Source organism: Eurypyga helias, unplaced genomic scaffold (assembly GCF_000690775.1).
Source record: "Eurypyga helias isolate BGI_N326 unplaced genomic scaffold, ASM69077v1 scaffold27010, whole genome shotgun sequence".
NCBI lineage: Eukaryota > Metazoa > Chordata > Aves > Eurypygiformes > Eurypygidae > Eurypyga > Eurypyga helias.
In genome coordinates, this window is record NW_010226688.1 from 1 (window position 1) to 22730 (window position 22730).

Consider the following 22730-nt stretch of genomic DNA (forward strand, 5'->3'; position numbering starts at 1 on the left):
AGGTCAAGAATGGTTTAAATAAACGTTTTCAGTTTTAAAGTTGTTACAGTCATTCTACGGTGCTTCAACTCTTACTATCGTCTTTAAAACTGCTGTTGAAATGTTGCTGAAAAGTACATGGGAGTTAAGCGTTTGCCGGGGTTACCCCAGTTACAGTGGGTGCTCCGAGGTAGGGCGGCAGCATCGCTTTTCTCATCGCGAGTGGTGGGACGTTGGGTTTGGGTCGGTTGCCAGAAATGCGGAGGAACACGTGAAAAAAGTAACAGAGCTTGAAAACTATGGTTCATGGGACAGAAAGAGCGTGTAAGAGGGAGGAAAAGAGGGGCAAGACTGTGCTGGTGTTTCACGTTTCAGGAGTGTTGCGATCGCGTTGGGAAAACATTCATTGAAAAAGGGCTGAGGGACGCTGCAGAGCTTTGGGGACAAAAGGAAGTTGAATTTAATTTCCATCTTCACTGCTCCTGGTGGGATATGGGGAAAGCACAAGTTTTAAGATGATTGGAATACTGATTGCTGAAGGAGAAGAAATAAAGAGATCAGAAATGCTGAAAGTTGGCAGAAGCACGTTGAAGTGCAGGCCACCCCTCCTGCCCACCGAAGAAAGGAAGCCTATGGGGATGGCTTTAATGGAATCATGAGATTTGCAGAGCTTTTGAGGGAGATTTTTACAGCGTGTTCTGCTCAGTTCCTGGAGAAGCCAGATGAAATCCTTTAGAGACAAGCACTGTATATGACTTTAGGTTTGTATTTGCATTTCAGTAGTAGTCAGAGGTCTCAGTCATGGTGGTGAATCTGTTCGAGTAGGAACTGTCTAGCTGCAAAAATCAAACTTTGTTTCTTTAGACATGGGGTAGGGGGTCTGTCCTTGGGCTTATGTTTGTGTTTGACAGGATACCATGTTGTTAATTCGCAGTCACTGATGGATTCTTGTTGTCTGGTTTGTTTCTTAACTTTCAAGCAGTCTCATGCTCTGAAAAGAAAGCTCCAGTCACCACATGGAAACCCACCTTTGAAACGGAAACATAAGCCATCAATAAACTCCTTTAAGAAATCTGCTGGAGAAGCTGACATCAAGGAAAAGGGAAGTTCATCCCAAAAATCCCTTCCTAAGGAGCAGTTGGCTGACAAACAACATGAAAGCCAGAAAAGCAAACCTTTCATTAAGACGTCCAGCCTGTTCAGAAACAACCCTGATATCCCGGAAATTCACAGGTATTTTAGACAAATGGGAGGAAAAAAAAACCTTTCAGTGCCTTGAAATTCAGTGTCTTGAATTTCTGCCCTTGCTTGGGCAAAGCAGTTGCTTGGTACCCGTAGCTTCATTGCTGTGTATGTGGAGTACTGCTGGACAGTTTTTAACCACACCGTGTGCTTTGTTTTGGTTTGTGTCCCCTAACTCAGGAAAGCAGTGCAGCCGGTGCAGGAAAACGTTTTCACAACAGATTCTTTTAGCCAGTTGGACCTCCATCCGCATCTGGTGAGTGGCAGGAAGGCGGTGTGGCTTGACACGTGCTTTTTTGGGGCGGGGGGCAGGTTAGGGAGCTGAGAGATGCGCCTTTATTCCTGGTGACTTGGACAGACCGGCCAGTACTTTGCCTGATTTTGTTGCAGGCTCTTAGCTCAGCGTGCTGGCCAGTGGTCCGGCCCATCCCCAAACACACTGCCCCAGCACTCTTCGCCGTTTGCAGTTGTAATACCAAAAAACCCATTTGAGAACACATCTGGTATTTCGTGATGTACCAGTGATGGTGTAAGACTGATTAACCAAGAAGTATTTTGTGGTCCCGAGAACTTTTACATCCAGTGGCCCTGGGCCAGTAATGCAGAGAATAAACATCAGTCTTCTGGCTTTTGCTCTGTCTTGTGCTCCAAAAAGTCACAAAAGGAGGAGTCTGACAATGAAACCTGTTCTGTTATCTCTCTAGATATCCACAATAAACACTGTCCTAAAGATAAGTAGCATGACCAGGTAAGCAAATGCGTATAAAAACTTTGCACCTCACTACCCCCTAAAGCCGATCATGTGTGGTGGTTTCGTGGTACGTCATCGGTTTGTGAAGACCACGGTGCCTGTTAAACTGTCCCGTTTGCCCTAAGGTTGTTTGCTTTCAAAACCTTGGGCGAGAAAGGACTGGTAAGTTACACAGCGAGTCAGTTGTCCGGCTGGAGGTGGAACCTTGGCGTCCCGCCTCCTGATTCGGTACCTGAATCAGAATAATCGTTTCTTCAGTTGATCACGTGTGATGTCTGTCTGGTGTCGTTCCCCAGAAATCACCTCTGCGGGTGTAGCCGCGCAGCAGAGATGGGTGTGTGGGATTTGGGGCAAACGGTTTTGAAAGAGTTGCTGTATGTTAGCACTTAGGGTTCTGTCCTTCCTTGCGTTTGCATCCCCTAACCTGCTTTGTTTGTACGCAGTGTTCAGAAGCAAACAATTCCTGTGCTCCTGCAAGGCAGAGATGCTCTAGTGAGATCTCAGACTGGTTCAGGTCAGTGTTCATTGCCAGCCTCCTTCCCTAGGGCATAGTAAACTGGATCCCAGATACAGAACTGAAACCTCACGTTCCCAGTGCAGCTGACAAAGGTGACAGGCTGGGAAGCCTGGCCGCGGGGCTGCCGTGGCACAGACAGGTGCCGTGCAGACTTCTGTCACGGCGCAGCGTGGGGCTGAGTGTTGATGTGCAGCCGCTGCATGAGGGCCTGGCCCAAGGCTCGCGCTCTCACCGCACCCGCTTACCTGCTCGCTCAGCAAACTGTGCCTGGATGTCTCATTCCTGGGGTGGGTGGGTGGGGAAATTTATTTAGATAGAACTTAATGGGATACCGCCACCACTTTCTTAAATTTAAGCCTTCGGTGAATTGCCTGTCAATCCCTGTTCTGGAAGCTTTCTGCTCAATTAAAACTTTTCCAGATGCTGAGCTCAGTTTAGGAATGGTAGGATGAATGGTGCTTTGATTTGCTGAAGTGCTGTAATTGCCACTTACTTTGATGATGAAAAGACTTCCGATTTTCTCCCTTTTAAAAAGGTAAAACTCTTGCCTATGGAATTCCACTTGTACAGTCTTTGCAAGGAATGGAGTCCAAAATACAGGTAGGTGCAGCAGAATTAAGTGTGTTTGCTTTTGATATTAAGATTAATAAGAATAAAATCCAGCTCTTATCTTGTAGTCGTCACTGTCCCTTCTTGATACAAAGGTCAAGCAGTCTCTCTCCCCTTTATCGATGCGTGTGGCGTATGTGATCCTCCTGGACTGCTGGGATGCAGGTGATGCAGGAACAGTGTGACACGTTCCGTTACTTCATGCAGTAGGCTAAATTGTCAGCTTGGAGAAGGTAGAGTGCGGAAGAGGCAATGGTCTGGAAGGTGGGAGAACAAAAACAAAGGTTATTGCCATTTCTTTAGGAGTAGTAAGTCTCGACTCTTTGATGTGGAGTGAGATTTGATAATTGTTCCCAGTTTGGATCATCTGGTTGAAGAGAAAATGCTGCTGCAGATCTGCCGTCTCTTGTGTGTTTTATGGGAAGACAGCATCCTGGCTTTCCTTATGGGTTGAAGTGTTTCCAACCCATCCTGGATTCTTGCTTTCTGCACCTGCTACCTACAGGTGCTTGCTGTGCCCCAAACCTCCGAGTGTTTCTGCAACTCGGACACACGAGAGTGAAACAATATGTGTTTGGAGTGAAATGTTGGGTGTGACCCTGAGCCGGTGTCCAAGCAGGAAAGAGCAGGCCATGCAGTACTGATACTGGAAAGACTGTTGACTTTTTTTTTTTTTTTTTTTAAACCTGGGTGGGGGGAGTACCCCAAACTGTTGCGTGCAAACTCGTGTGAAAACCCTTGAGAACTCACTTTGTTGGTAATAGCAGTTGGAGGTGGAAGCGCTGCATTCTTCTTAGTGGACCTTTTGTCTTCTCTCTTCGCAGCGCAGCGATGGGCCTTATGCACTCGTACTGGTCCCAACAAGAGAGGTAGGTGGCCTTTTTATTTTTGCTTTCTGTCTGAATCTGAGTGTTTGAACACTGTTTTTTAGCGTGTAGATGTGGGTCGACCAGGGACTGTCTTAAGAAACATCGCCAGTCCTTTTGCTCCGATCTTGCCCTCGCGGAGCGTTTGCTCTCTGGATGCACGTTGTCAGCTTTGATCAGTGCCATGCCAGAGTAAGAAAGAAGGAATCTCTTAAGTTTTCCTGATGCAGTTGGAAATAATTGTGGAGACTGGAAAAACTCTCTAGCTCGGTGCATGGGAGGGAGAAGCTTGCCTACCTCACACAAGGGGAGTGAGCAAAACCAAGGAAATCAGCTTTGCAAATGTGTAGGTTTATATAAACGTTTCATTTTTAAAGCCCTTTTTTCAAATCCATAGTGAATGCCGGTTATGAGGCTTCCAGGAGTTGGTTTCTCCAGTGAACTCTTTCATTTGATTTATACTATTTGCGATTGTAAAGGCAATTTCAGAGAAGGGTATCAACCCTTTTTTTTTTTTTTAGTGTGTTTTTGTACGTCAAATGATAATAACTTCCATGTGGAGAATTGCTTGCAGGTATCTGTTTGGGGCACAATGTTTTATGCAACCTGCAGTGCAATATCTCAGCTTGGCTCTGTGAAAGGAGGAAGCTCTGAAGCTATTTAAATTTTTACAGCAGCAAACTTACTGCCTCTCCGGGATGCTCCATGAATACTAAGCGTGTAGGAAACTGTTCGTAAGCTTGTTTGAAGGGCTGCCATTGAGAGTACTTATGAAGATAATTTGTGATTACACTTTTGCTTTGTATTGAAGGCAATGGCCTTGCTTGAGAGCTTGACAAATAATATCACGTAGCACGTGTAGTCAGAGCATTTAAAATAGTTTTACTCCCAGAACTACGCCCCGCTGACGCACTCATCATGCCTTGAACGGGTCAGGGCGGCACCGCTGCCTCTCGGTCGTCTTCCTTGCCGCAGCAGCAGTGGCTGTCAGACAGCACGTGAAACCCGGCAGCAAAATGCTCCCTGCTGCCCGGACGTTTGGGTTTGCAAGCTTTGCACAGAGCATCTCTTCTGCTGACGGGGAGACGGAGGGGTAGAAAGGCCCAGTGGCACGATCACCCGAGCTAATGTGGTCTGCCCTGACTGCCAGATTGCAGACCCCTGGGCCACGTTCCCTTTTCTTCGTGGCTTTCTTCCAGGGATTGTGACGTTTTCCCTTTGCTCTTCCAGCGGAGCAAACTCTTCCGTGGGTTCAACTTGTTCTCTCCTTACGGCATTCTCAGAAGCCAGCAGAAGTGTCTGTTGTCCCGAGAGCTGGCTTGTGGAGCTGAACCAATAGCGAGGTTTTCAAACAGGTCCGAGTACATGAGGGAAGGATTCTGCAAGAGAATAAGATAATAACCAGCTTCTCTAAGAAGAACTAAGGAGAGAGTTAGAATTCTGATGATATGCATAACTAGATCAGCTTGCAGAGTTTTGAGCCAAAGGGGGGTGTTGTCCATCTTTGTAGTCCCGGGACTTTTTCAGACCTCACTTTCTTTTGTTGATTTCCATAGCTTGCCCTCCAGAGTTTTGATACCATGCAGAAACTACTGAAGGTAAGAACTCGGTGCTCTGTGTTGTTCTCATTCCTTGAGCCTCGTGCTGTAAGATGCCAAGCAACTTCAGTGCCCATGAATTCAGCTGGATCTTTAAGGAAATCCAGCATCTGGCAAGATGTATGGTCCTTAAAGACAGGTCTGTTTGTGTTTGGGAGCGAGTTCCCTGTGGCGTGTTTTAAGCTATTACATGAACAATTAAGCAATTAATTACGGCACCTTAGCTGCACATGTTCTCGTAAACGAGCGAAGTGGATTTTCACCATGTTTTGTTCTTAGAAGCACCTACCATTGTTTCGGTCTGAGTTATGAGTGGAAACTCTCGCCGTGACAAGTACCGCTTTCCTGAGACTAACGCTGGACAGATGGGTTTCAGATGGGGAATAGAACTTGGTGAACTGCTTTGCCAATTGAATGGCTGGAGAAATTAGAAGGCTTTTAAAATCATTAAATGATAGTGCTTTCCTTTTAATTGAGGCAGAGTATCTTCCCCTGGGGCTAGAAAGTATCTAAATCATTTATCTGATCTATATTCCCACTCCCTTTTCTGGTTTTTTCCTTGAAATAATAAGGCACTTTCCGAGTCTTTTTTTAGTGCTGGAATTGCCAAGTAAAGATCTTGTTGTGTCATGCTGAGGTTTAAAGTACTTTGCTCGTCTTCTGCTGTAAGAAGTTATTATGAGTGGGCTTGTGATGTTCTTCAGAGGATGGAGTCGGGACTGACCCCCTGTAATTTGGTTTTGTGACATATAATGTGTAGTAACCGCCCAGCCCAGTGCAGACTGTCACAGTGACCCAAAGCAGAAGACGTAGATCGTGGTCTGACTGGACCTTGGAAGGGCTGGAGGGTGTAATATGATGATGCAGGTGCTGAGAGAGACAAAGGCTGGTTTTGCTGCTCCTGACACAATTACTCTAGTGCCAGCTACTCAGCTTGTATCGCCTGGGTCTCGCTTAGACATCTTCCTCATTTTAAACCTTAAAAGCAACTCTTTTTGTAGAAACTATTTTGTTGGAGCATTTCTGGTGAGTGGTGACCCGTGCAGACTGACGCCTATTGGGCAGTCACGCATTTGTGCCATCCTTAAGCTGCGCTCTGCGTCTGTCCCGTGTGAGGCAACGGCTGGGCTGTGCTTTGGTTATCTCCCCCGTAAATACGGGGCAGCACTGGGTTCAGTGAAGGGTTGGACCTCGTTAAAGTAAGCGGCAGAAACTCCTGCCAGTATCACGGAGGCTGACGGTGTTCACAGACGTAGGTCTGTGTACGTGTGTGTGTCTATTTATAAACTTTACAGATCCTGTGTTTTTCTTACATTTTCCTTGGCCACGGGAAGATACTGCTTAAAGGCAAGATGAAGAAATAGCCTTGTAGCTTGTCTTTGAACATTCAGACTACATGGGGAGAAAGAAAAGAAATATTATTATGTGATTGGAAGTGGGGCAAAAGTGATTGTATTTCGATCTTCTGGGATTGTGGGAAGTAAAGGTGCTGTTGAGCGGTAGCGGTGGGTGAGAGTGCATGTCGGCTGTATCTGTTGGGTCAAATCAGATAACGCTGCTGCCAGCCCCAGTCCCTTCTCTGTTTGCCAAGATCCATCATTTTTGGATTAGGCTGTTTCTCTTTATTAAGAAAAATCTATACTGGTCTTGGTTTTCCTTTCTATAGCCATTTGCCTGGATTGTGCCTGGAGTGCTAATGGGGGGAGAAAAGAGAAAATCAGAAAAAGCCAGGTAGGAAGCCGCCTTCTTAAATTGTATTTTGGGTTCTTCTGCTCTGCAGCGTGTTTATCTGATGCTCCTCTTCAGAGTGCTTTTCTTACTGGGGGAGAGGATTGCGTGTTGGCTCAAGCTGTGATCCCCCTGGATCTTACACAGACACTGCGACTGGGTCAGCAGCCCAGTTGGATCTATTTCTAAAATGCTGATGAGCCTTCTGAGAAGATGATCTCTTGTGTCAGTGTGTTTTTTTTTTTTTCCTCCTCTGACAAACACCTGTATTTGCTTACCACTGAGTGCTCTCTACAATATTTCTTATGGGGGAAATTGCTTTCTGGAGAAGAGATTTCCTGGTGTTAAAAATCTCTTTCCAGATTTGAATTGTAAGCTGGTAATCCAAAATGGAATTTTCATTTCTCTATATATAAGCATACACAAAAGTTTACTCTTGACAGTAAAAAAAGTACCCAGTTAGAGAAGAAAACCGAGCCTGCGTGTTTTAGCTTTCTGGTTTTTAACATTATTAATGTTTCTCTTCACCCTGTCCTTGTCACTGAGTATTTCTCTGAGCATCAGTGATGATTAAGGATAACATGTAGCTGTGCAAGACACTTCAGTTTTAATCAGCGAGAAAGTACTGTCCCAGTTAATTCTCTATGGCCGTGATTTTTTCCTCTGTAGGTTCCAGCTCCTCACTCTGAGTTCCTATTCCAGAGTTACTGCTAACCTGTATGTTTTCCTTTCTTTTTTCTTTCTTTTTTTTTTCTTGTTTCTTTTTCTTGTGCTGTGGTTTGGTTTTGTGTTTTTTTGGATTTTTTTTTAATCTCAACAGATTACGTAAAGGGATAAATATCCTCATTTCAACTCCTGGTCGCCTGGTTGATCACATCAAGTCCACAGCATGCATTCATTTCCGTCGCACTCAGTGGCTGATTATTGATGAAGCAGACAGGTAAACATCCGAGTATTCAGATATGGGAAATCGTCGGGATTCCCTCTGCACAGTAATTCACTGAATACTTTTTTAAAATAAGCGAGAGTGAACGTGTGTGCAGCCTTAAGCTGTTCATGCTCAGTGGCCTCAGCCAAGCACCAGCTATCAGGGATTAGGAAGAAGTGTCCCCTTTGGACAGATTGCTGTACCGTTATTCGTCGCAGATTCTCCCAGTGTCTTCTGACGTGTCTGACCCCAGCCAGAGTCGAAGATGGAACATGCAGCTAGACGGGCCAAAGATGTCATCAGCTCTAGCAGTTCCCCTGTTCCCAGTTGGCTTGTGTAGCGTTAAGACTTCCTCCTCATTCCTTCCTACAGCATCTTTCATCACCTCTGTTGTTTTTGTAGGATCCTGGACCTGGGCTTTGAGAAGGATGTAGCTGTGATACTCAATGCTTTAAATGCCGACAAGGAGATGCGTCAGAATGTGCTGCTCTCAGCCACCCTCACGGAAGGTGTGTTACAGGCAGATCGTGTCTCTTTTAACTGAATAATGCACAGGCAACTGCAAAATAGTTGGCTGAGTCTGATTATGTTACAGCCCAGCTTGAGGCCATCCCCAGAAGTGGAATAACAATGCCTGTTGATTTCTTTGGGCTTATGACGCTTGTCCTCCGTTACTGGAATTTCTATCAGCGTATATACTTCCATGGTCCTTAGATATGTCTCTCCAATTCCAGAGCAAAGTCACTGTGAACCTGGGAAGCACTAGTTTCTTTGTTCTACAAATACAGAATCAAGGAAAAGAGCTAACGACAGGACAGCTGCTGTGTGAGGTGCTCAGTATCGCACAAGAAGTCAGTTGCTGAGGCAGAAATCGCGCCAGGCCGCATGACTCCTGCGCTCTTGGCACGGTGAAGATCTGGTGCTTTCTTTGAGCACGCACAGTTAAAGAACAGGGCTTCCCAATGCTGTCTGTCTGGCCAAGGCATTTATGCGATGTAACATAGCACAGTTGGCTGAAGCAGTGTCTTGTGATGCTTTTGGTGGAGTCCCCAGCATCTCCGCCGGGCCAAGCCCTTAGGAGCCTGAAGTTTGTGGAGGTGTTGTGTCAGTGTCCAAGGCATGGCTCGTTAGTTCTTTGCCCTTCGCTGCTTTTCCCTGGAATTGTGTTGGTTGGTTTTGTTATGTGAAAGTATAACACCCTCCCCCCAGCAGCACCCCGGACCTCATGTATTTTTCGTTTTCTGTGATTTAGGGGTAACACGGCTGGCCGATATCAGTTTGAATGATCCCGTCAGCATTTCCATAGCAGATGAAACCCAGAAGGCGCTCAAACCAGCGTCACAAATGGAAAGACAAGCTCGTAGTTCATCAGACTGCCTGGAGCAGGAGAACTTTGCTGTTCCGATGAAACTCAAGCAGTATGTCATGATGGTGCCCAGCAAATTGAGGCTTGTCACGTTAGCAGCTTTTATCCTTGAGAAATGCAAGGTGAGACTCCGTTTGCATTTATATTGCTAAGTAGTTCTTTGCCCTTTCCAAGTCCCTTGTCTGTTCCCTTGTCAAGGAGAGCATGGATTAGGGCTTTGAAGTGTGTCTAGTGTACTGGGAGCCACAAGAGAGCGGAGGGGCTGTTGTGCCTTTCAGGCTGGCAGTGAGGTACCAGTGCAGCAAGTACTCAGACTTCCTTTGTGAGCTCAGTATTGGGTGTCAAACTCCATAGTCCTTTCCTGGATAATTGTGTCCGGAAGCGGAAGCCACCTAGATGACAATGATCAGGGAACTGAGACAAGCCTGTGGAAATGGTCATGTACAACTTACTTGTTTTTCTTGTAGTTTGAAAAGCACCACAAGATGATCATCTTTTTCTCCAGCTGTGAACAAGTGGAATTCTACTATGAACTCCTTCTGAAGGTCCTGTCAGGAGGGCTGGAGTCAGAACAACCTGAACATTCATCTGTCTCCTCTGCGCGCTTACAGTTTCTACGACTGCATGGTAACATGGAACAGGAAGTAAGTAGTCTCAGTTTTATTCCTTATTCCCTGTGATTTATTATGTGGTTATTTTGGGGAGGAGGGCAGAAGAGAGGACAGAGAGTCATTTCACCTCTAGGGGCCTCACTCTTCCATCTGCTAATGAGAATAAGAATATTGTCCCACTTCTGGAAAGTACCTTGGTAGCTATATCAGAAAAACACAGCTGAAGAGGCAAGAGGTGTTATTTCAGCAGGCTGAGGCAGCCGTTCTGTATTCCCAGTGGGTGCACTTAGACCATTTATGTATCCATGGTTCTCTCTTGTGCAGTCAAGACAGGCTTTTAATGCCAAAGGAAAACCTCATCCAAGCCCCAAAAACGACTGCCCAATACGTTGGCCCCATTAGATGAGGATGGAGCAGTTTGGCTTTGGTACTGAAGAACAGTGTCCTGACAGACTGCTCCTCTTCCTGGGATGGAATAATAGCAATATAACAGTGATACCTCAAAGCAGATTTAGATTTTAGCCAGTGATGGGATTGGAGCTTGCTGCAGAGGGCTGAGAGGCCAGGAGTGGAGTGTCAAATGAACTGTCACGACAGCCTTTCTCTCAATAGCTGAGGGACCTCCCTTGAAAGTTCAGTCCCTGATCCTGCCGTTGGTCTGTGATGGAGAGAGTTACCGCTCTACTCTGAGCTGCACAGCAGAGATGGTAAATGAATAGAGCTCTTCTGATGAAGGAAGAGGTGAAGAGCCATTGTTTTTCTTGCTCATTCCCATCCTGTGGAGACCAGAAACATGTGCTTTGCTGTCCCTGCAGTCTGGCCTCTCCTCAACCTGCCTGCCTGAGCGAGTGAGCAGGCCTGGTCTGGCCCAACTCTACCCAGACCAGCTGTTAAGCCAACAGAACACCACTAAGTAGCTGGCACCAGGGGAAGGGTTTTGCCTTTTTAGTACCCAGTGTGTAATTAGTGCTTGATGTCTTCAAATTAAGAGCATTAATGGAGCTAAATTGTGGATCCCATATGGTACTGCTGAGCACGGCTGCTGTCATTGTCAACAAGATACAGCGTGCTCTCTTCTTTAATTTTTGTCAGCAGAGGGTTCGGTGTGTCGGCAAGGCCCAAGTTTCCCTTCTTTCCTAGAACAGTACCTCTAGCTGGGAGTCAAGTATGTAAGGTTTCTTCTGTATCATCAACATAAACAGGACATTCACTTAACTCCTAGCTGGAGCTCTAAGGAGGAAGGCTTGAAACATGGAAACAAGGATATTTTGGAAGGAGGAAGCAAAAGGGACAGGAAAAAACAAGTATGGTGCTTCGGAGGCCAGAGACGGCCTGAGCTCTGAGAAGGAAAAGAGTAAATGGAATCAGATCGAGGGATGTGAGTGAGCGGTTGTTTCCCACAGCTAAGGAGAGGGAGTGTGGGTGGATAGGCTGTGCTGGCACGTGAAGACCTATTGCTACCAAAGCCTTCGCTTCCCGGTGCTCAGAGATTGTCTTCTGTGATAGCAGGTGTCGTTGTGATGTAATGTGGGCTGAAGAATTGGGTTCTGTTGCTTTTAACAAGAAAAAAACACACCCCAAAGTAGTCAGTTTAACTAACTGGAGCGTGCTTAGGGAGGTTTTGGGACTGACAAAGCAGGAGGCTTTTGAAGGCAAGGGAGGATCCGTGCTGCCGGGTTCCTGCGGTTCTGGGGCTCCGCGGCCCCAAGGCTGCTGCGGGGTGATTGGGGTGTGGGGGCTGTGGGCAGCCCTGCCTGGGAGCCTGAGCCCACGGGAGAAGGGGGCTGCAGGAAGTCTCCTGGTGCAGACCAGTGGTGAGGACAAGGCTGGGAGCACCTGCCCCTGACCCTTGTGGGAAGGAGCGCCCCCCATCCCGCTGTCAGCAGCCCTTTTGGCGGCCCTCGCCAGTACAGGGCCTTTCCTTGTGGGAAGGCGATGGGAGGGTGCCCTGGGAGCTCTGTGGCAACTGCCTGCAGGGCCCAGGTCCTGCCTCCTTGCCCCCTTGGGCAGGGTTTTCTGGCCAAGGTCTTATCTCTCCTGCCCTGTTACGCTGAAGGCTTCTGAAAAAGGTGAGCAGCTGGGCATCCCCGATACCCAATAATTACACGGCCAGCCCAGTGACCGTCTGCGCGCCCCGCTGGGCGCATGATGAGGCTGATCTCTTGTGATGTGACTGTATCGCTGCGTCAACAAGATGGGCTTACCCTGCCCATCGTGTGGCTGGACAGACAGCAGTTACGATGTCCAGCCTAGTCTCGCATTCACAAAAGCCTGTGGTGCACATAAAATATTCCAGTGCTTCTGTCACTGCTGCTGATCTTCTGTGGATCCCTTTTCCATGTAAAACAGTTACTGCTTTTTGACATACACAAGCCATGCTCCTGTGCAAGTCGCAGAGGTGTCAGCTGCCTCGATTTGCCCAGTGACATTCAGGCGTGCCCCAGACGCTGCGCATTCCTACCTGGGACCCCACTTGTATGGCATAGATTTCATTTTATTTCTGCGATTGCAGGAAGAGTCTGGCTGGAATTCATCAAGTCAGTTCCTTTGCTTTTGAAGCTGTACATGGTAGAGTGAGCACAGCACAGTTACTAAATTCTTACATTAGCTAATTTGCTTTATGTTTGATTATAGTGTGCATAAGCACTCTTTTCATTTTTCTGTTTCAACCCTCTAGGAAAGAACAGAGGTCTTCCAGGAGTTCCTAAAATCCAAGACCGGTGTCTTGCTTTGCACTGTGAGTAACTTAGAGTCCCTTTGCAGCTCCATGCTAATGGGCCTGTCTGATACCTCATGGTAGAACGGGGGGTTTGGCACTGAGCTCTAATTCCAGCTCGCTGTCTGACCTTGAGGAAAGTCATCTCCTTTTTCTGTATCTCACATGTTAAATAAGGACTGGTGCCCTCTTTGGAAACTGGTTTATGACCTTTTGCTGCAAGGTACCATATGCAGAAAAACTATGTCTTATGCAAGAGGCCTCTAAGTATTTTGCATGGTCTTATGTCTGGAAAAATCTTCTTCGTTTGAAGCTGGAACCTTGTCCCTCTGCACATAGTCAGTAGGCCGCAGTCCTCGTTTGTAGTGTGGCCCATAACTGCTGGGTACACTGGATGTACTGTGATGTTTCCCATCTTTGAGTACCCCAAGGTTAAAACCAAAAGCCTGCAGGGATGGAAGGGAAGCCTAACCAGAATGGTTGTCATTAGGCATGCACGTGCTCTGCCCTCTCCATGTTTTGCCCTTCAGGCTTCCTTCAGGGGTACCCAGGGACAGATTCTTGTCCTCGACTGAAGTTTGCTGGCACCCTTGTGTTGTGGTGGCCCCTTCCGCGTCTCGTTTCTGACCTGTGGGTGCCACAGCTAGCCTGCTGCAGTGGTGCAGAAGGCTGCACGATTTGCTCTCTAATAGTGGCAGCTGTTGATCTGAAAATGTGTGAATCTTGGCGATTTCTACCCACCGCAAACTTGTAAATTACAGCGATCGGGAGTAATTAGAGCTGAGAAACCCTCTCCAGCTCTGAAATGACTCCTGTTCTTGGAGCACATTGTTCTTAAAGGAAACTAATTGCAATATTTTTCAGAGAGTAGGGGCTGAATTTTACCTGGTTTTTATGCCTGCAGTTCAAAGTAGGACTGCCATGTATATAGGAGTCTTTGATTCAGCACTGCCGAATTATATATTGTGTCACCTGTACAACTGTACCTGTTACGTGCTCATCTTGGTCCGGCTGGTGTGTACAACCTTTCCGTGATTTGATCAAGGTCAAACTCAGTGTAACCGTAACTTGGTTTTCCTCTGCACGGAGGTAATACTTAAGTGTCTCAACAGAGGAGGATTGCAAAGCTTGGATCGTTCAGTGGTGTAGGTTAAGTGTTTCGGAGATAAAAAGTGTTTGGTTAATTCTAAATAATAAATAGCTGAACTTTGTTGCCCTTCATGCACATGCTGTTTGCAAGTGAGACGTTTCAGGGACGGTGTCTTGTTACCGAAATTTCAGTTTAATGAGTTTGGAAGGACAGTGAATGCTCAATTTTTAGACAAAGAGAAAACAGAATCATTGCAATCACTGGGATATCGGTTCCTGGGTGAGACTGTTTGAAGAGGAAATGCAGCCCGTGGAAGGAAAAGTCTGCCGGGAAATGGACAGACGTTGTGGAGGTAGGAAGGAGAGTAAGTTGGATAAATGAATCGCAGTGGATGGGATCCCTTTCTTGAGACACTGGAGGACGTGGTTTGGTTTCCTGCCGTGCCGCAGACTCCGTGCAAGTGGATATGGAATTGTGATGGCGAGGCAAGTAGCCCCACGTCAGCTGAGCCATGATAGTTGTGTGTTTGCTCCCGACCTGTCACAGATGGGAGGTAACGTGAATTAACCTGGATTGCCGTGAAGAGGGTAGTGTCAGGTAACGCGTTATCGTAACCCTCCTTCGTTTCAGTCGAAGCTCCTTCGCATTTACCACAAGACAGGGACGCACGTCCTGACCGTTGCGGTTACCGAGGCTCAGCTGGCACATGGTTAGCGCGTTAAGCACCGTAACTCGTGTGCCTGAGTCCAAAATCTCTCTGTGCTTCAGCTCCCCATCTGCAAAACGGGGATAGTAGCACTGTCCTATCTTACAGAGATGTTGGGAGGACAAATGCATTGAAACCAGGAGGTGGCCTGTTACCACAGTAATGGGGACCATATGGACACCTTAATATAGAGATACACTGTGCACCAGTCCCACAGTACAGGTGCCGCCCCGACGCAGATGTCCAAAGGGCAGCCAGGCACTGTGACCACCTCCTGCCTCCGAGGGCATCGCTTTTTCTGCCGCTTTTCTTCATATCAGCAAAAATGTTTTGCGGAAAGGTGGTTCTGTTCTTCTCGCTGCGACATCACGTTTTGTGCCCACATAATTTTGAAACCTGGCTCATGAAAGAGCAACACCAATAATGTTACCGTCCTTCCCTTGTCCCTTGTGCCATGTTCTCCACCCATCTTTCCGCTCCAGCAAGCAATGGGACCTGCTGTTCCTTTTATTAATTTGCTCTATGTCATATGTATATTAATATATTCCATGAAATATTTTTGCCAGGCAGTATAAGCTGGCAGACAGGAAAATAAAGAAGGGCCGTGTATCTCAGAGGGTCTCAACCAGATTTATTTCTCTCTCCTTCACTGAAGTTCTTTGCGGCTTCCTTTGGGATGTGCCTTTTAAACAAGTTCATCTCTTCCAGGGAGAGAGGAAAGATCATTTGGAGATTGTTTGCTGTTTACTCAGTCACGCTAACTCATCTTGCCAGTTTTCTGGCGGCCCCAGCCAAGAGCTTTCGCCTCTGACAGCTTCTGTGCTCTCTCCTTCCTCCTCTGATTACGCAGCCCAATCTGTCACCCTGCCGACGGGGGTCTCTACCCTGCTGATGGCTTTCCACACTCGGCAGTAATGACTTTTGGCAGGCCGGGAAGGCGCGAGAGCTTCTTCCCCAGCTTGGAGAGCCGTTAGGCCCTCTCTGCCTGTTAGCTAAAGCACTTTGTGAGGTTCTTTGGTAAATAAATGAGTCATTTTAATCCAACTGACAGCCTGGCACCTGAGCAAGCTGCCTTCCATCTGTACTTCTAGGCCTCATGTAGGCAGCCAATTGTCAAGCTCAGGGCCTTCAAGACCTCACCATTGAGTGTCTTTCAAAAGCAACTTTAGCAATTTCCTTTGCCCTAATTAGATTGTGTGAGAGGGACTGCGCAAACCAAGGCCCTTGCAAAACTTCTGCGGCTGTGTCGGTTCTGACCTTCGGCGTGATAGGCCTCAGTTTCGGTGTGGCCTTATCACCCACCCCCTTGTACCCACCCCCTCCAGCCCCGGCCACAAGCACAGGCTGGTAACGTGAATTGTTGGGAGCAGAAATTCCAGTGTTTCTGGGGGTCCTTGGGTGGATGGTGCCTTGATATTGTGCTTGCAGTTGGGATCGGGGCAGGAACCCGGTTAAGGCTTCAGGTTATCGTGTTTGCTTGGCATCTGGGTTTTCTTTAAAATTGCGCTGGCGTGGATTATTTCTCCTCGCTGCTGTGAGATGGTCACTTAATTCTCCCTTCCGCTGCCGTTGGAAGGAACCAGCGGTGACCTGCTGAGGCGTCATATTCCTGACTTCCCTGTTAGTAAGGAATGGTGGTGTGAGGTCGTGCATGGAAAGGGGAATGCCGTCTGGGGCAGCGGAAATGAAGAGAGAGCAGTGCCTTGAGAATCTACTGAGCTTCTAGAAAGAGCGCTGGCAGCAGGTTAGCGCTTCTGCGTGTGGAATAAATGTAGTGCTAGTAAAACTGGGTAATTGTTGCTTGAGCTGTATTCCCTTTCCTGGCAAGGTGACCCACAAGTATTTTTCTAAAGATACTTAGAAGCAAGAGGCCCGTGGGCTCTGCCAGCAGAGGAAAGCAAATCAACTCAAACTTCTTACCCTAGTTCTACCTTGCTGCTGTCTACTGGGGTCTTTGAGGAAAAGGAGCTACAGGAGGCGCAGGTGGACTGATACTGAGGAATCTTTGAGAGTTTGCAAAACACTCCAATTACCAGTAAATCCCAAGACACTTCTGAAAGAAAGCCAAGTTAAACCCCAGGAGAATAGCTGCTGATATGTGTCAGTAACAGCTGAGGGGAGTTGGTGGCATTGTGAAAGCACTAGTGAATACAAGGCTGATGATGGGAGAAAGCCTCCTCCTAAAATGTTGTCCCTGGCTATTTATTCAGCTTTTGGTTAACCTTTTCAACTTTCCTGCCTGCTCTGGCAAACAGACAGGAACAGTACTGTCTGCAGCGGTAGATTCCCAGCCAGAGGTGTTGAGAAAAGGTATCTTGGAAGAGGAGGGGCAGAATCCTGATGGATGAGAGGGATAGCTCCTGCCCCTGCCGTCTGCTTCTCCTCCCCATGCTGGATGTGTCTGCTCCTGACCGGAGGGACGGCTTGGCTATCGGTTTATTTTGGGCAAACTGACCCTCTCCCAAGGTCAGAGCCCTCTCATCAAACACAGCCTTTCCCAGACTGCTGGGAGTGAGAAGGAGCACAGGATAGGAAAAGACCAAAGACTTGTCAGCGTGGAAGTGTATAACAGAGCCAGCCAGATTGGAATCAGACGTCAGCACTCCTGTCTGATCGTGCTGTAGAGTTTATAATCTTGTTATCCTGGTAACTGCGGTACACGTTCCCCGACTTCTCTTGATTTATTTTCTCCAACCTCCTTTAAATGGCTTTTTGTACATCTGTTCGTTCTGACTCTGGGAACAACTCGTTTCTTAATGAGCGCGTTGGAGCGCAAGTGTGTTATTTCAGAGTGGGCGCTGCGGAAAGTGTCTCCTCTTTTACTGCAGTTGGAGCCACAAAGCAACCTGGCTGGTGCTTATGGGAAGGCCTTTGCTGCCAAAACATCAGCTTCCTAGTCTTTTAACGTGTGTGGGAGTTGCATGAAAACACTTCAGTGGGTGGCTGACACATTTTTAGTACATTAAGCTCCTGCTTACGTTCTTAATATATTCTATTTTGCAACTAGCTAAAAGATACATGTGTTCCAAAACATTTCCTAACAGAGTTAAATCTGCACACCTGCTCTGCTATTGCGCGTGGTGAATGTAAAATCCAAGGAGTGTGTGAGGACACTACTAATGAACAGGAAATCAAGAAGGGAGATTGAAACATGTTTGCGCTCTCTCTCCGTCTTGAACAGTATTTAAGCTCTCTTTTCTCTTTGAAAGGGTATGTTTTTTGAGCTATACTGGCTGTGGATAACTAAAGGGTCTCATTCAAGTCCTCCTCCGAGTTGATGGGTTTTCTCACCAGCTGGCACATCAAATAACACTCCTGACAGCAGCTTCAGACTCTTTTCTTTGGGGTTGAGTTTTGTTTCTCCAAATCAAAGCTGGACTGGTGAAAATATCGGGGGTAGCTGAAGTCCTCCCCCTCTCCTCAAGCGGTACTTCAGCTTCCTGCAGATTCTGCTAAATTGTTTGTTGGCCTTTTATCATAGGGTCAGGCGACCTGCAAGTCATCTGCTCCTCAGCTTCAGACCATCACCTAGGAAACGGTTAACTGGGTGTAGGTGGAGATCAGTGCATCTTCGGGCATCGCACTCAAGGCCCAGGACCCTTGACCATTTGCTTCATGACCGTTTTCCTTTTCATCGGTAGGAGCCCAGTTTTAGTCCTTAGGCTTGCTGTGGAGAAAGAAATGCTCGGGAACAGTGTTGCCTCCAGTGATTTAATTCTGCCCCTCTCGCTGCTCGGGTAGTAGGTGCCTACGAGCGGGTCTGTTTTCCTCAATGGAACAAACTGAAGAACCAACAGTATCGCTACCGTTAGGGCAGTTAATTGTCAGCTGTAATGCAGAGGGACTGTAGCAGACTGCTGGAATTCAATGCCACGCTCCTGAAATAGCTGGGTTTATATCCTCCAGGCTTTGGGCCATTGCAGTGGATGATTTTTTGTTGTATTAGTCTATTAACAATATTCCTTCTGTTTTAAACCCTCAGCATGATTTCTGACTCTCAGTCCATCTCTCCCTCCCCAAACTATACACGTACACTTCCTGCTGGCACAGCCAGTTGTTTCCTGGCATAGTCTCCATCCCAGAAGAGTTGTTACTTTGCTGATCTCTTCAAAGCATTTTTACTAAAGTAATTTCCCTATTAATTTTAAAGGATGTTGCAGCACGTGGACTAGACCTGCCTCAAGTTACGTGGATCGTACAGGTAGGTTGCTGTGTGCGTATGTATGAAGTGCAGTCTTGCTCAGATGAAATCCCTTTCCAGTCCAGCCCTTCCTCCTGCAGTTTGCTGGTCCTTGTGCTGATGCCTGCAGGTGTGGGAGACCCACGCGTGCCGGACCGCAGGGCTGGGGCTCAAGGTTTTGCTAGGGTAGAGCATTGCTGTCATATCTTTGGGTTTACAGTCTGTTTCCCTCTTCAAGGACCCCAGTGTTACTAGCAGTGCGATCATATTCCACTGGTTGGGACTAAACACCCCCTGTTTCTGCCCCCCAGGAGGCCAAATCTTGTGAAATACTGGCCATCTCTCCCGCGGTTCTGTGTCTCTACGTCTCTGAGCTTGCTGGGGAGGCATTTCCATGAGGAGTTTAAGTGCCATCCTGATGTTAAACACTGAGTAGCCCAGCAGTGTCTGTGCGGTGACCTGAATGGTCCAAGCGAGGCTTTGCTGGGTTGGGTAGCAGCGTGCAGCCAGCTTTCAGCAGAAGTGCATAGTTCAGATTTGCCGTGGAAAAAACCCCCACAGCAGCGACACTGCTGCCTCGCTGTTGACAGAAATACTGTCTTTGAAAAATAGAGAAACTGAGGGAGGTGGATTGGGCGTTAAAAATAGCAGCCTGTCGTTTCAGAGAGGAAGCTGGGGGCATGAGGCAGATTTCATTTTTATAAAAGATTTATAATTAAAAAAAAACGTTAGCGGAATCGAGGAAAAACTGATCCAGAGATTCTCATGTATTGAGTGACACCTGGATGGAGAGAACAGGGCACAGAGCCTCAACAAAGCCTTTTAATTTCCACCTCATCCCTTCAGGCAACAAATTTGATTTTAATTTTGAGTTTTTTAAAAAAGAAAGATTGTGTAGCAGCTAGCAAGTGGGAGAAGGCTGGGGAAGTGAAGTCTTTAATTCCCAGATCTGTATATTAATATAATTTAACCAAAGATATAGTTGCCAGTGTTAGAACGCAGTGCAAATTACCTAAAGCCCTGGGAGACTTCTGTGTGTCCAGAAGGCGAAATCTCAGCTGTCCTGAGAGCTGTGTCCAAGAGCAAGGACCTGCAGGGAGCAATTAGATTGCTCACAGCATCTTACTCACACCTCTAGCCAGTAGAAACTTTGCCAGAGGGCACAGGTATAAACACTAGAGTGGGCTTTGGTTGTTGGGTTTTTTCCAGTTAAACTGCTGAGGGCTCATTTCTGAGCAGTATCTCTGTGCATGTTCATTTTTCCAGGAAAGAGAGGACGGGGGGAAGAATAGGGGGAGGTTAAAGGGAGGGAAATATGTCACCCTTTATCAGATCTTGCAAATGGCTGGGCAGTTTGGATTCCCAGTGAAGGAAACGAGCAGCACCGCTACGTTGGGGGGGCTTTAAGCAACACTTCCTTAGTGTCTGATGGTTGTAGACGGGAGCACAGTTGCTACCTCTATCATGCACTGCCCGAAGCACTTACTCCCTCATCTCGGAGTTCTTCTATCCAGTAACCAGCTATGATTTGCTTTAATCATGGCAATTCAGCCCAACTCCAAATTTGAATCCCTCGTCTTCTATTTTACGGCTCCGCTCCGGAAAGCGGAGCAGGCAGCGTCTTGCGTGGGCAGTCCTGGGGGTTGTTTGGTTTCGGGTCTCTGCGAGATGATTTTTATTTTTGATGAAGAGCAGCAAACAAGTTCCTGACGTGCCTGTGTAGAAATAAAATGTAAAAGGCAAAGAGAGACACTGAGATGGGGAAACTGTCCTATTATCTGGAAGTTGGCCAATGTGTCACATTCACATGTCAGAAAACTGCTGTGGCTGAGGGGGTTGAGTGATGGTTACAGGAACGAGCCCGATGGGCCCTTTATAAACAGGCCAGTTCCGAGGGACGTGCAGCGTGTGGGTTTTGCTCAGATCCCTTTTGTTTCAGATGAGCGGGCTGAGCCTCTCGTTTATAATTAACACACCGTGTTCTGCTAATTCCTCCTTTTCCTTCTCATGTTTCCTTTTTTGAAGTATAACGCTCCGGCTTCACCTGCGGAATACATCCACCGGATCGGGAGGACGGCTCGCATTGGCTGTCACGGGAACAGCCTGCTTGTCCTGGCGCCTTCGGAGGCAGAATATGTCAGCTTGCTGGCTTCTCACAAGATTAAGTGAGTCAGAAACGCGAACAAAAGTTTCAGCTCATCCTTGCTAATTAACCTTCCGTGGCACTTTCAGCGGGACTGTGTCTCGTGCAGGTTTTAATAAGAATTTATTAATTCTTGTGATCCAGGCCCGGCCCCAGACTATCAGAAGGAGAACAGGGAAGCGTGTGAAAATCATCAGCCTGACAGATTGTGCGGGAGCGAGGGTGTGCGGTGAGGGGCAGAGAGGAGACGGTAGTCGGAGGTCCTTTGCACTCCGTTGTTATCTCTCTGGCCCTGGGTTCAAATCGTGGCTATGTGGAGATCACAAGTCAAATGAGCCTGTCAAATGCTAACTGGCCATCTGCCTGCATAGCACCATATTGTCAGGGATTGTGCTTTCTCTTCAGGAGAGATCCGGTGGAGAAATAGCGAGGGAGCTGTGGGTCATATCTGGCAGGTAATTGGCCAGGATGTGTTGTGTAAGTGGCTTGTGACAGGAATAGTGGAGGCTTTTGCGAGCGCTGAGTGCCCAGGATAGGCCTGGAAGGCAGCAGGGGGGTGGACTCTGCAGACCGAACGTGGGGTGCGCTTCCAGGCTCGCTGGGGAAGTTTCTCTTGCACCCGCTCCAGCTCAGAGCTGGGAGTAGGCAGCAGGGAGAGCAAGCCAGGCTGGGCACGGGCCAGCCCAGCGTGCGGGCAGCTACCCGGTGCCTGACGCAGGATGAGGTTTTAGTCCGGCTCTGCTCGCGCAGGGGTCCTTTCATGGAGAAAAACCACCCCTCGCTGCTCAGCAGTGCTCGTCAGGAGCGCTGCTGGGCCTCAGCCTCCTCAGCAGCCAGCTGGGTGTGTGACTCCCCTTGCTCCCTGCACTGCTCTCTCTCAGCATTCCACGTCAGCCGAGCAGAGTCCCCTCGGTGTTGTACCGGTGTTGATGGAGCCCTGTAAACTCATGCACAAATTAGTTCTCTTTTATTTCCTGTGTTTATGTCGGGTGGAGCTGCTTGGAGTCGGATTGGGTTTTACATCCTTGAAACAAACAAATGTTGGCAGTAAATACAGGCGTATTCTAGGCTGCGAGCCATTTAGTGGTCTAACAAAGAGCCATCCATCATCCCAGGTAACTATCTATTAAGCAGACACCAGCAAGACATGGAGGGCTAAGCTGACAGGGTTTTTTTTTCATGTAACAAACAGCACTGACATTTAAAGGTGAAATCTCACATAATTGTGAATTTTTAACTCCAAGTGGAAAGTTCTATTTTTCTGTTTTATAATATTTTGGATGCGTTGGAGGGAGGGGAGGGAAATTTCCTATTTTTTTAGTATTTTAAATGTTAAAGCTTTCATCTGATTCTGTGGTTGTTAACAAGTGGAAGGAGCGGTGTCACTGCTGCTGGTAATTACGTCTCCTAAGGGGACCTGTTGTGGAGCTAGCCACTGCTCTCCCGGTGCCCCCACAACTCTGCGCTGACGGGGCAGAGGGGGCTTCACTGGAATATTTCTTCTGGGTTTTTCTCCGCTTCTCGAATCAGTACAGCCAGGCCACTCCGGGGATTGTCTTTTCTGCTTTATGTCCTTCATAAAACATGCTGCCCGGCAGATGACCCACTTGCCAAAAAGGGAGTGTAACTTGCCTTCCTTGACCCCCGTCTTCAGATGGAAGGGAGCAAGTGTCCGAGCGGCGTGGGTGGGCGATTCGGCC

General features: G+C 47.6%; 1 protein-coding gene across 1 annotated transcript in view; it reads left to right on the top strand.

Moving 5' to 3' along the window:
* Nucleotides 1-1048: 1048 nt before the first annotated feature.
* The window catches only part of DDX31 (DEAD (Asp-Glu-Ala-Asp) box polypeptide 31), a gene marked incomplete at both ends in the record, with an annotated part of 36419 nt that continues 14737 nt past the window's right edge, over nt 1049-22730 (top strand). The window contains 15 exons of the mRNA XM_010154107.1: nt 1049-1212; nt 1402-1477; nt 1926-1969; nt 2416-2486; nt 3025-3089; nt 3923-3967; nt 5521-5562; nt 7229-7293; nt 8111-8230; nt 8621-8727; nt 9471-9706; nt 10052-10228; nt 12873-12932; nt 18858-18908; nt 20913-21052. Of these exons, the coding sequence (XP_010152409.1) occupies nt 1049-1212; nt 1402-1477; nt 1926-1969; nt 2416-2486; nt 3025-3089; nt 3923-3967; nt 5521-5562; nt 7229-7293; nt 8111-8230; nt 8621-8727; nt 9471-9706; nt 10052-10228; nt 12873-12932; nt 18858-18908; nt 20913-21052 (1463 nt within the window). The remainder of the gene's footprint in view (nt 1213-1401; nt 1478-1925; nt 1970-2415; nt 2487-3024; nt 3090-3922; nt 3968-5520; nt 5563-7228; nt 7294-8110; nt 8231-8620; nt 8728-9470; nt 9707-10051; nt 10229-12872; nt 12933-18857; nt 18909-20912; nt 21053-22730) is intronic.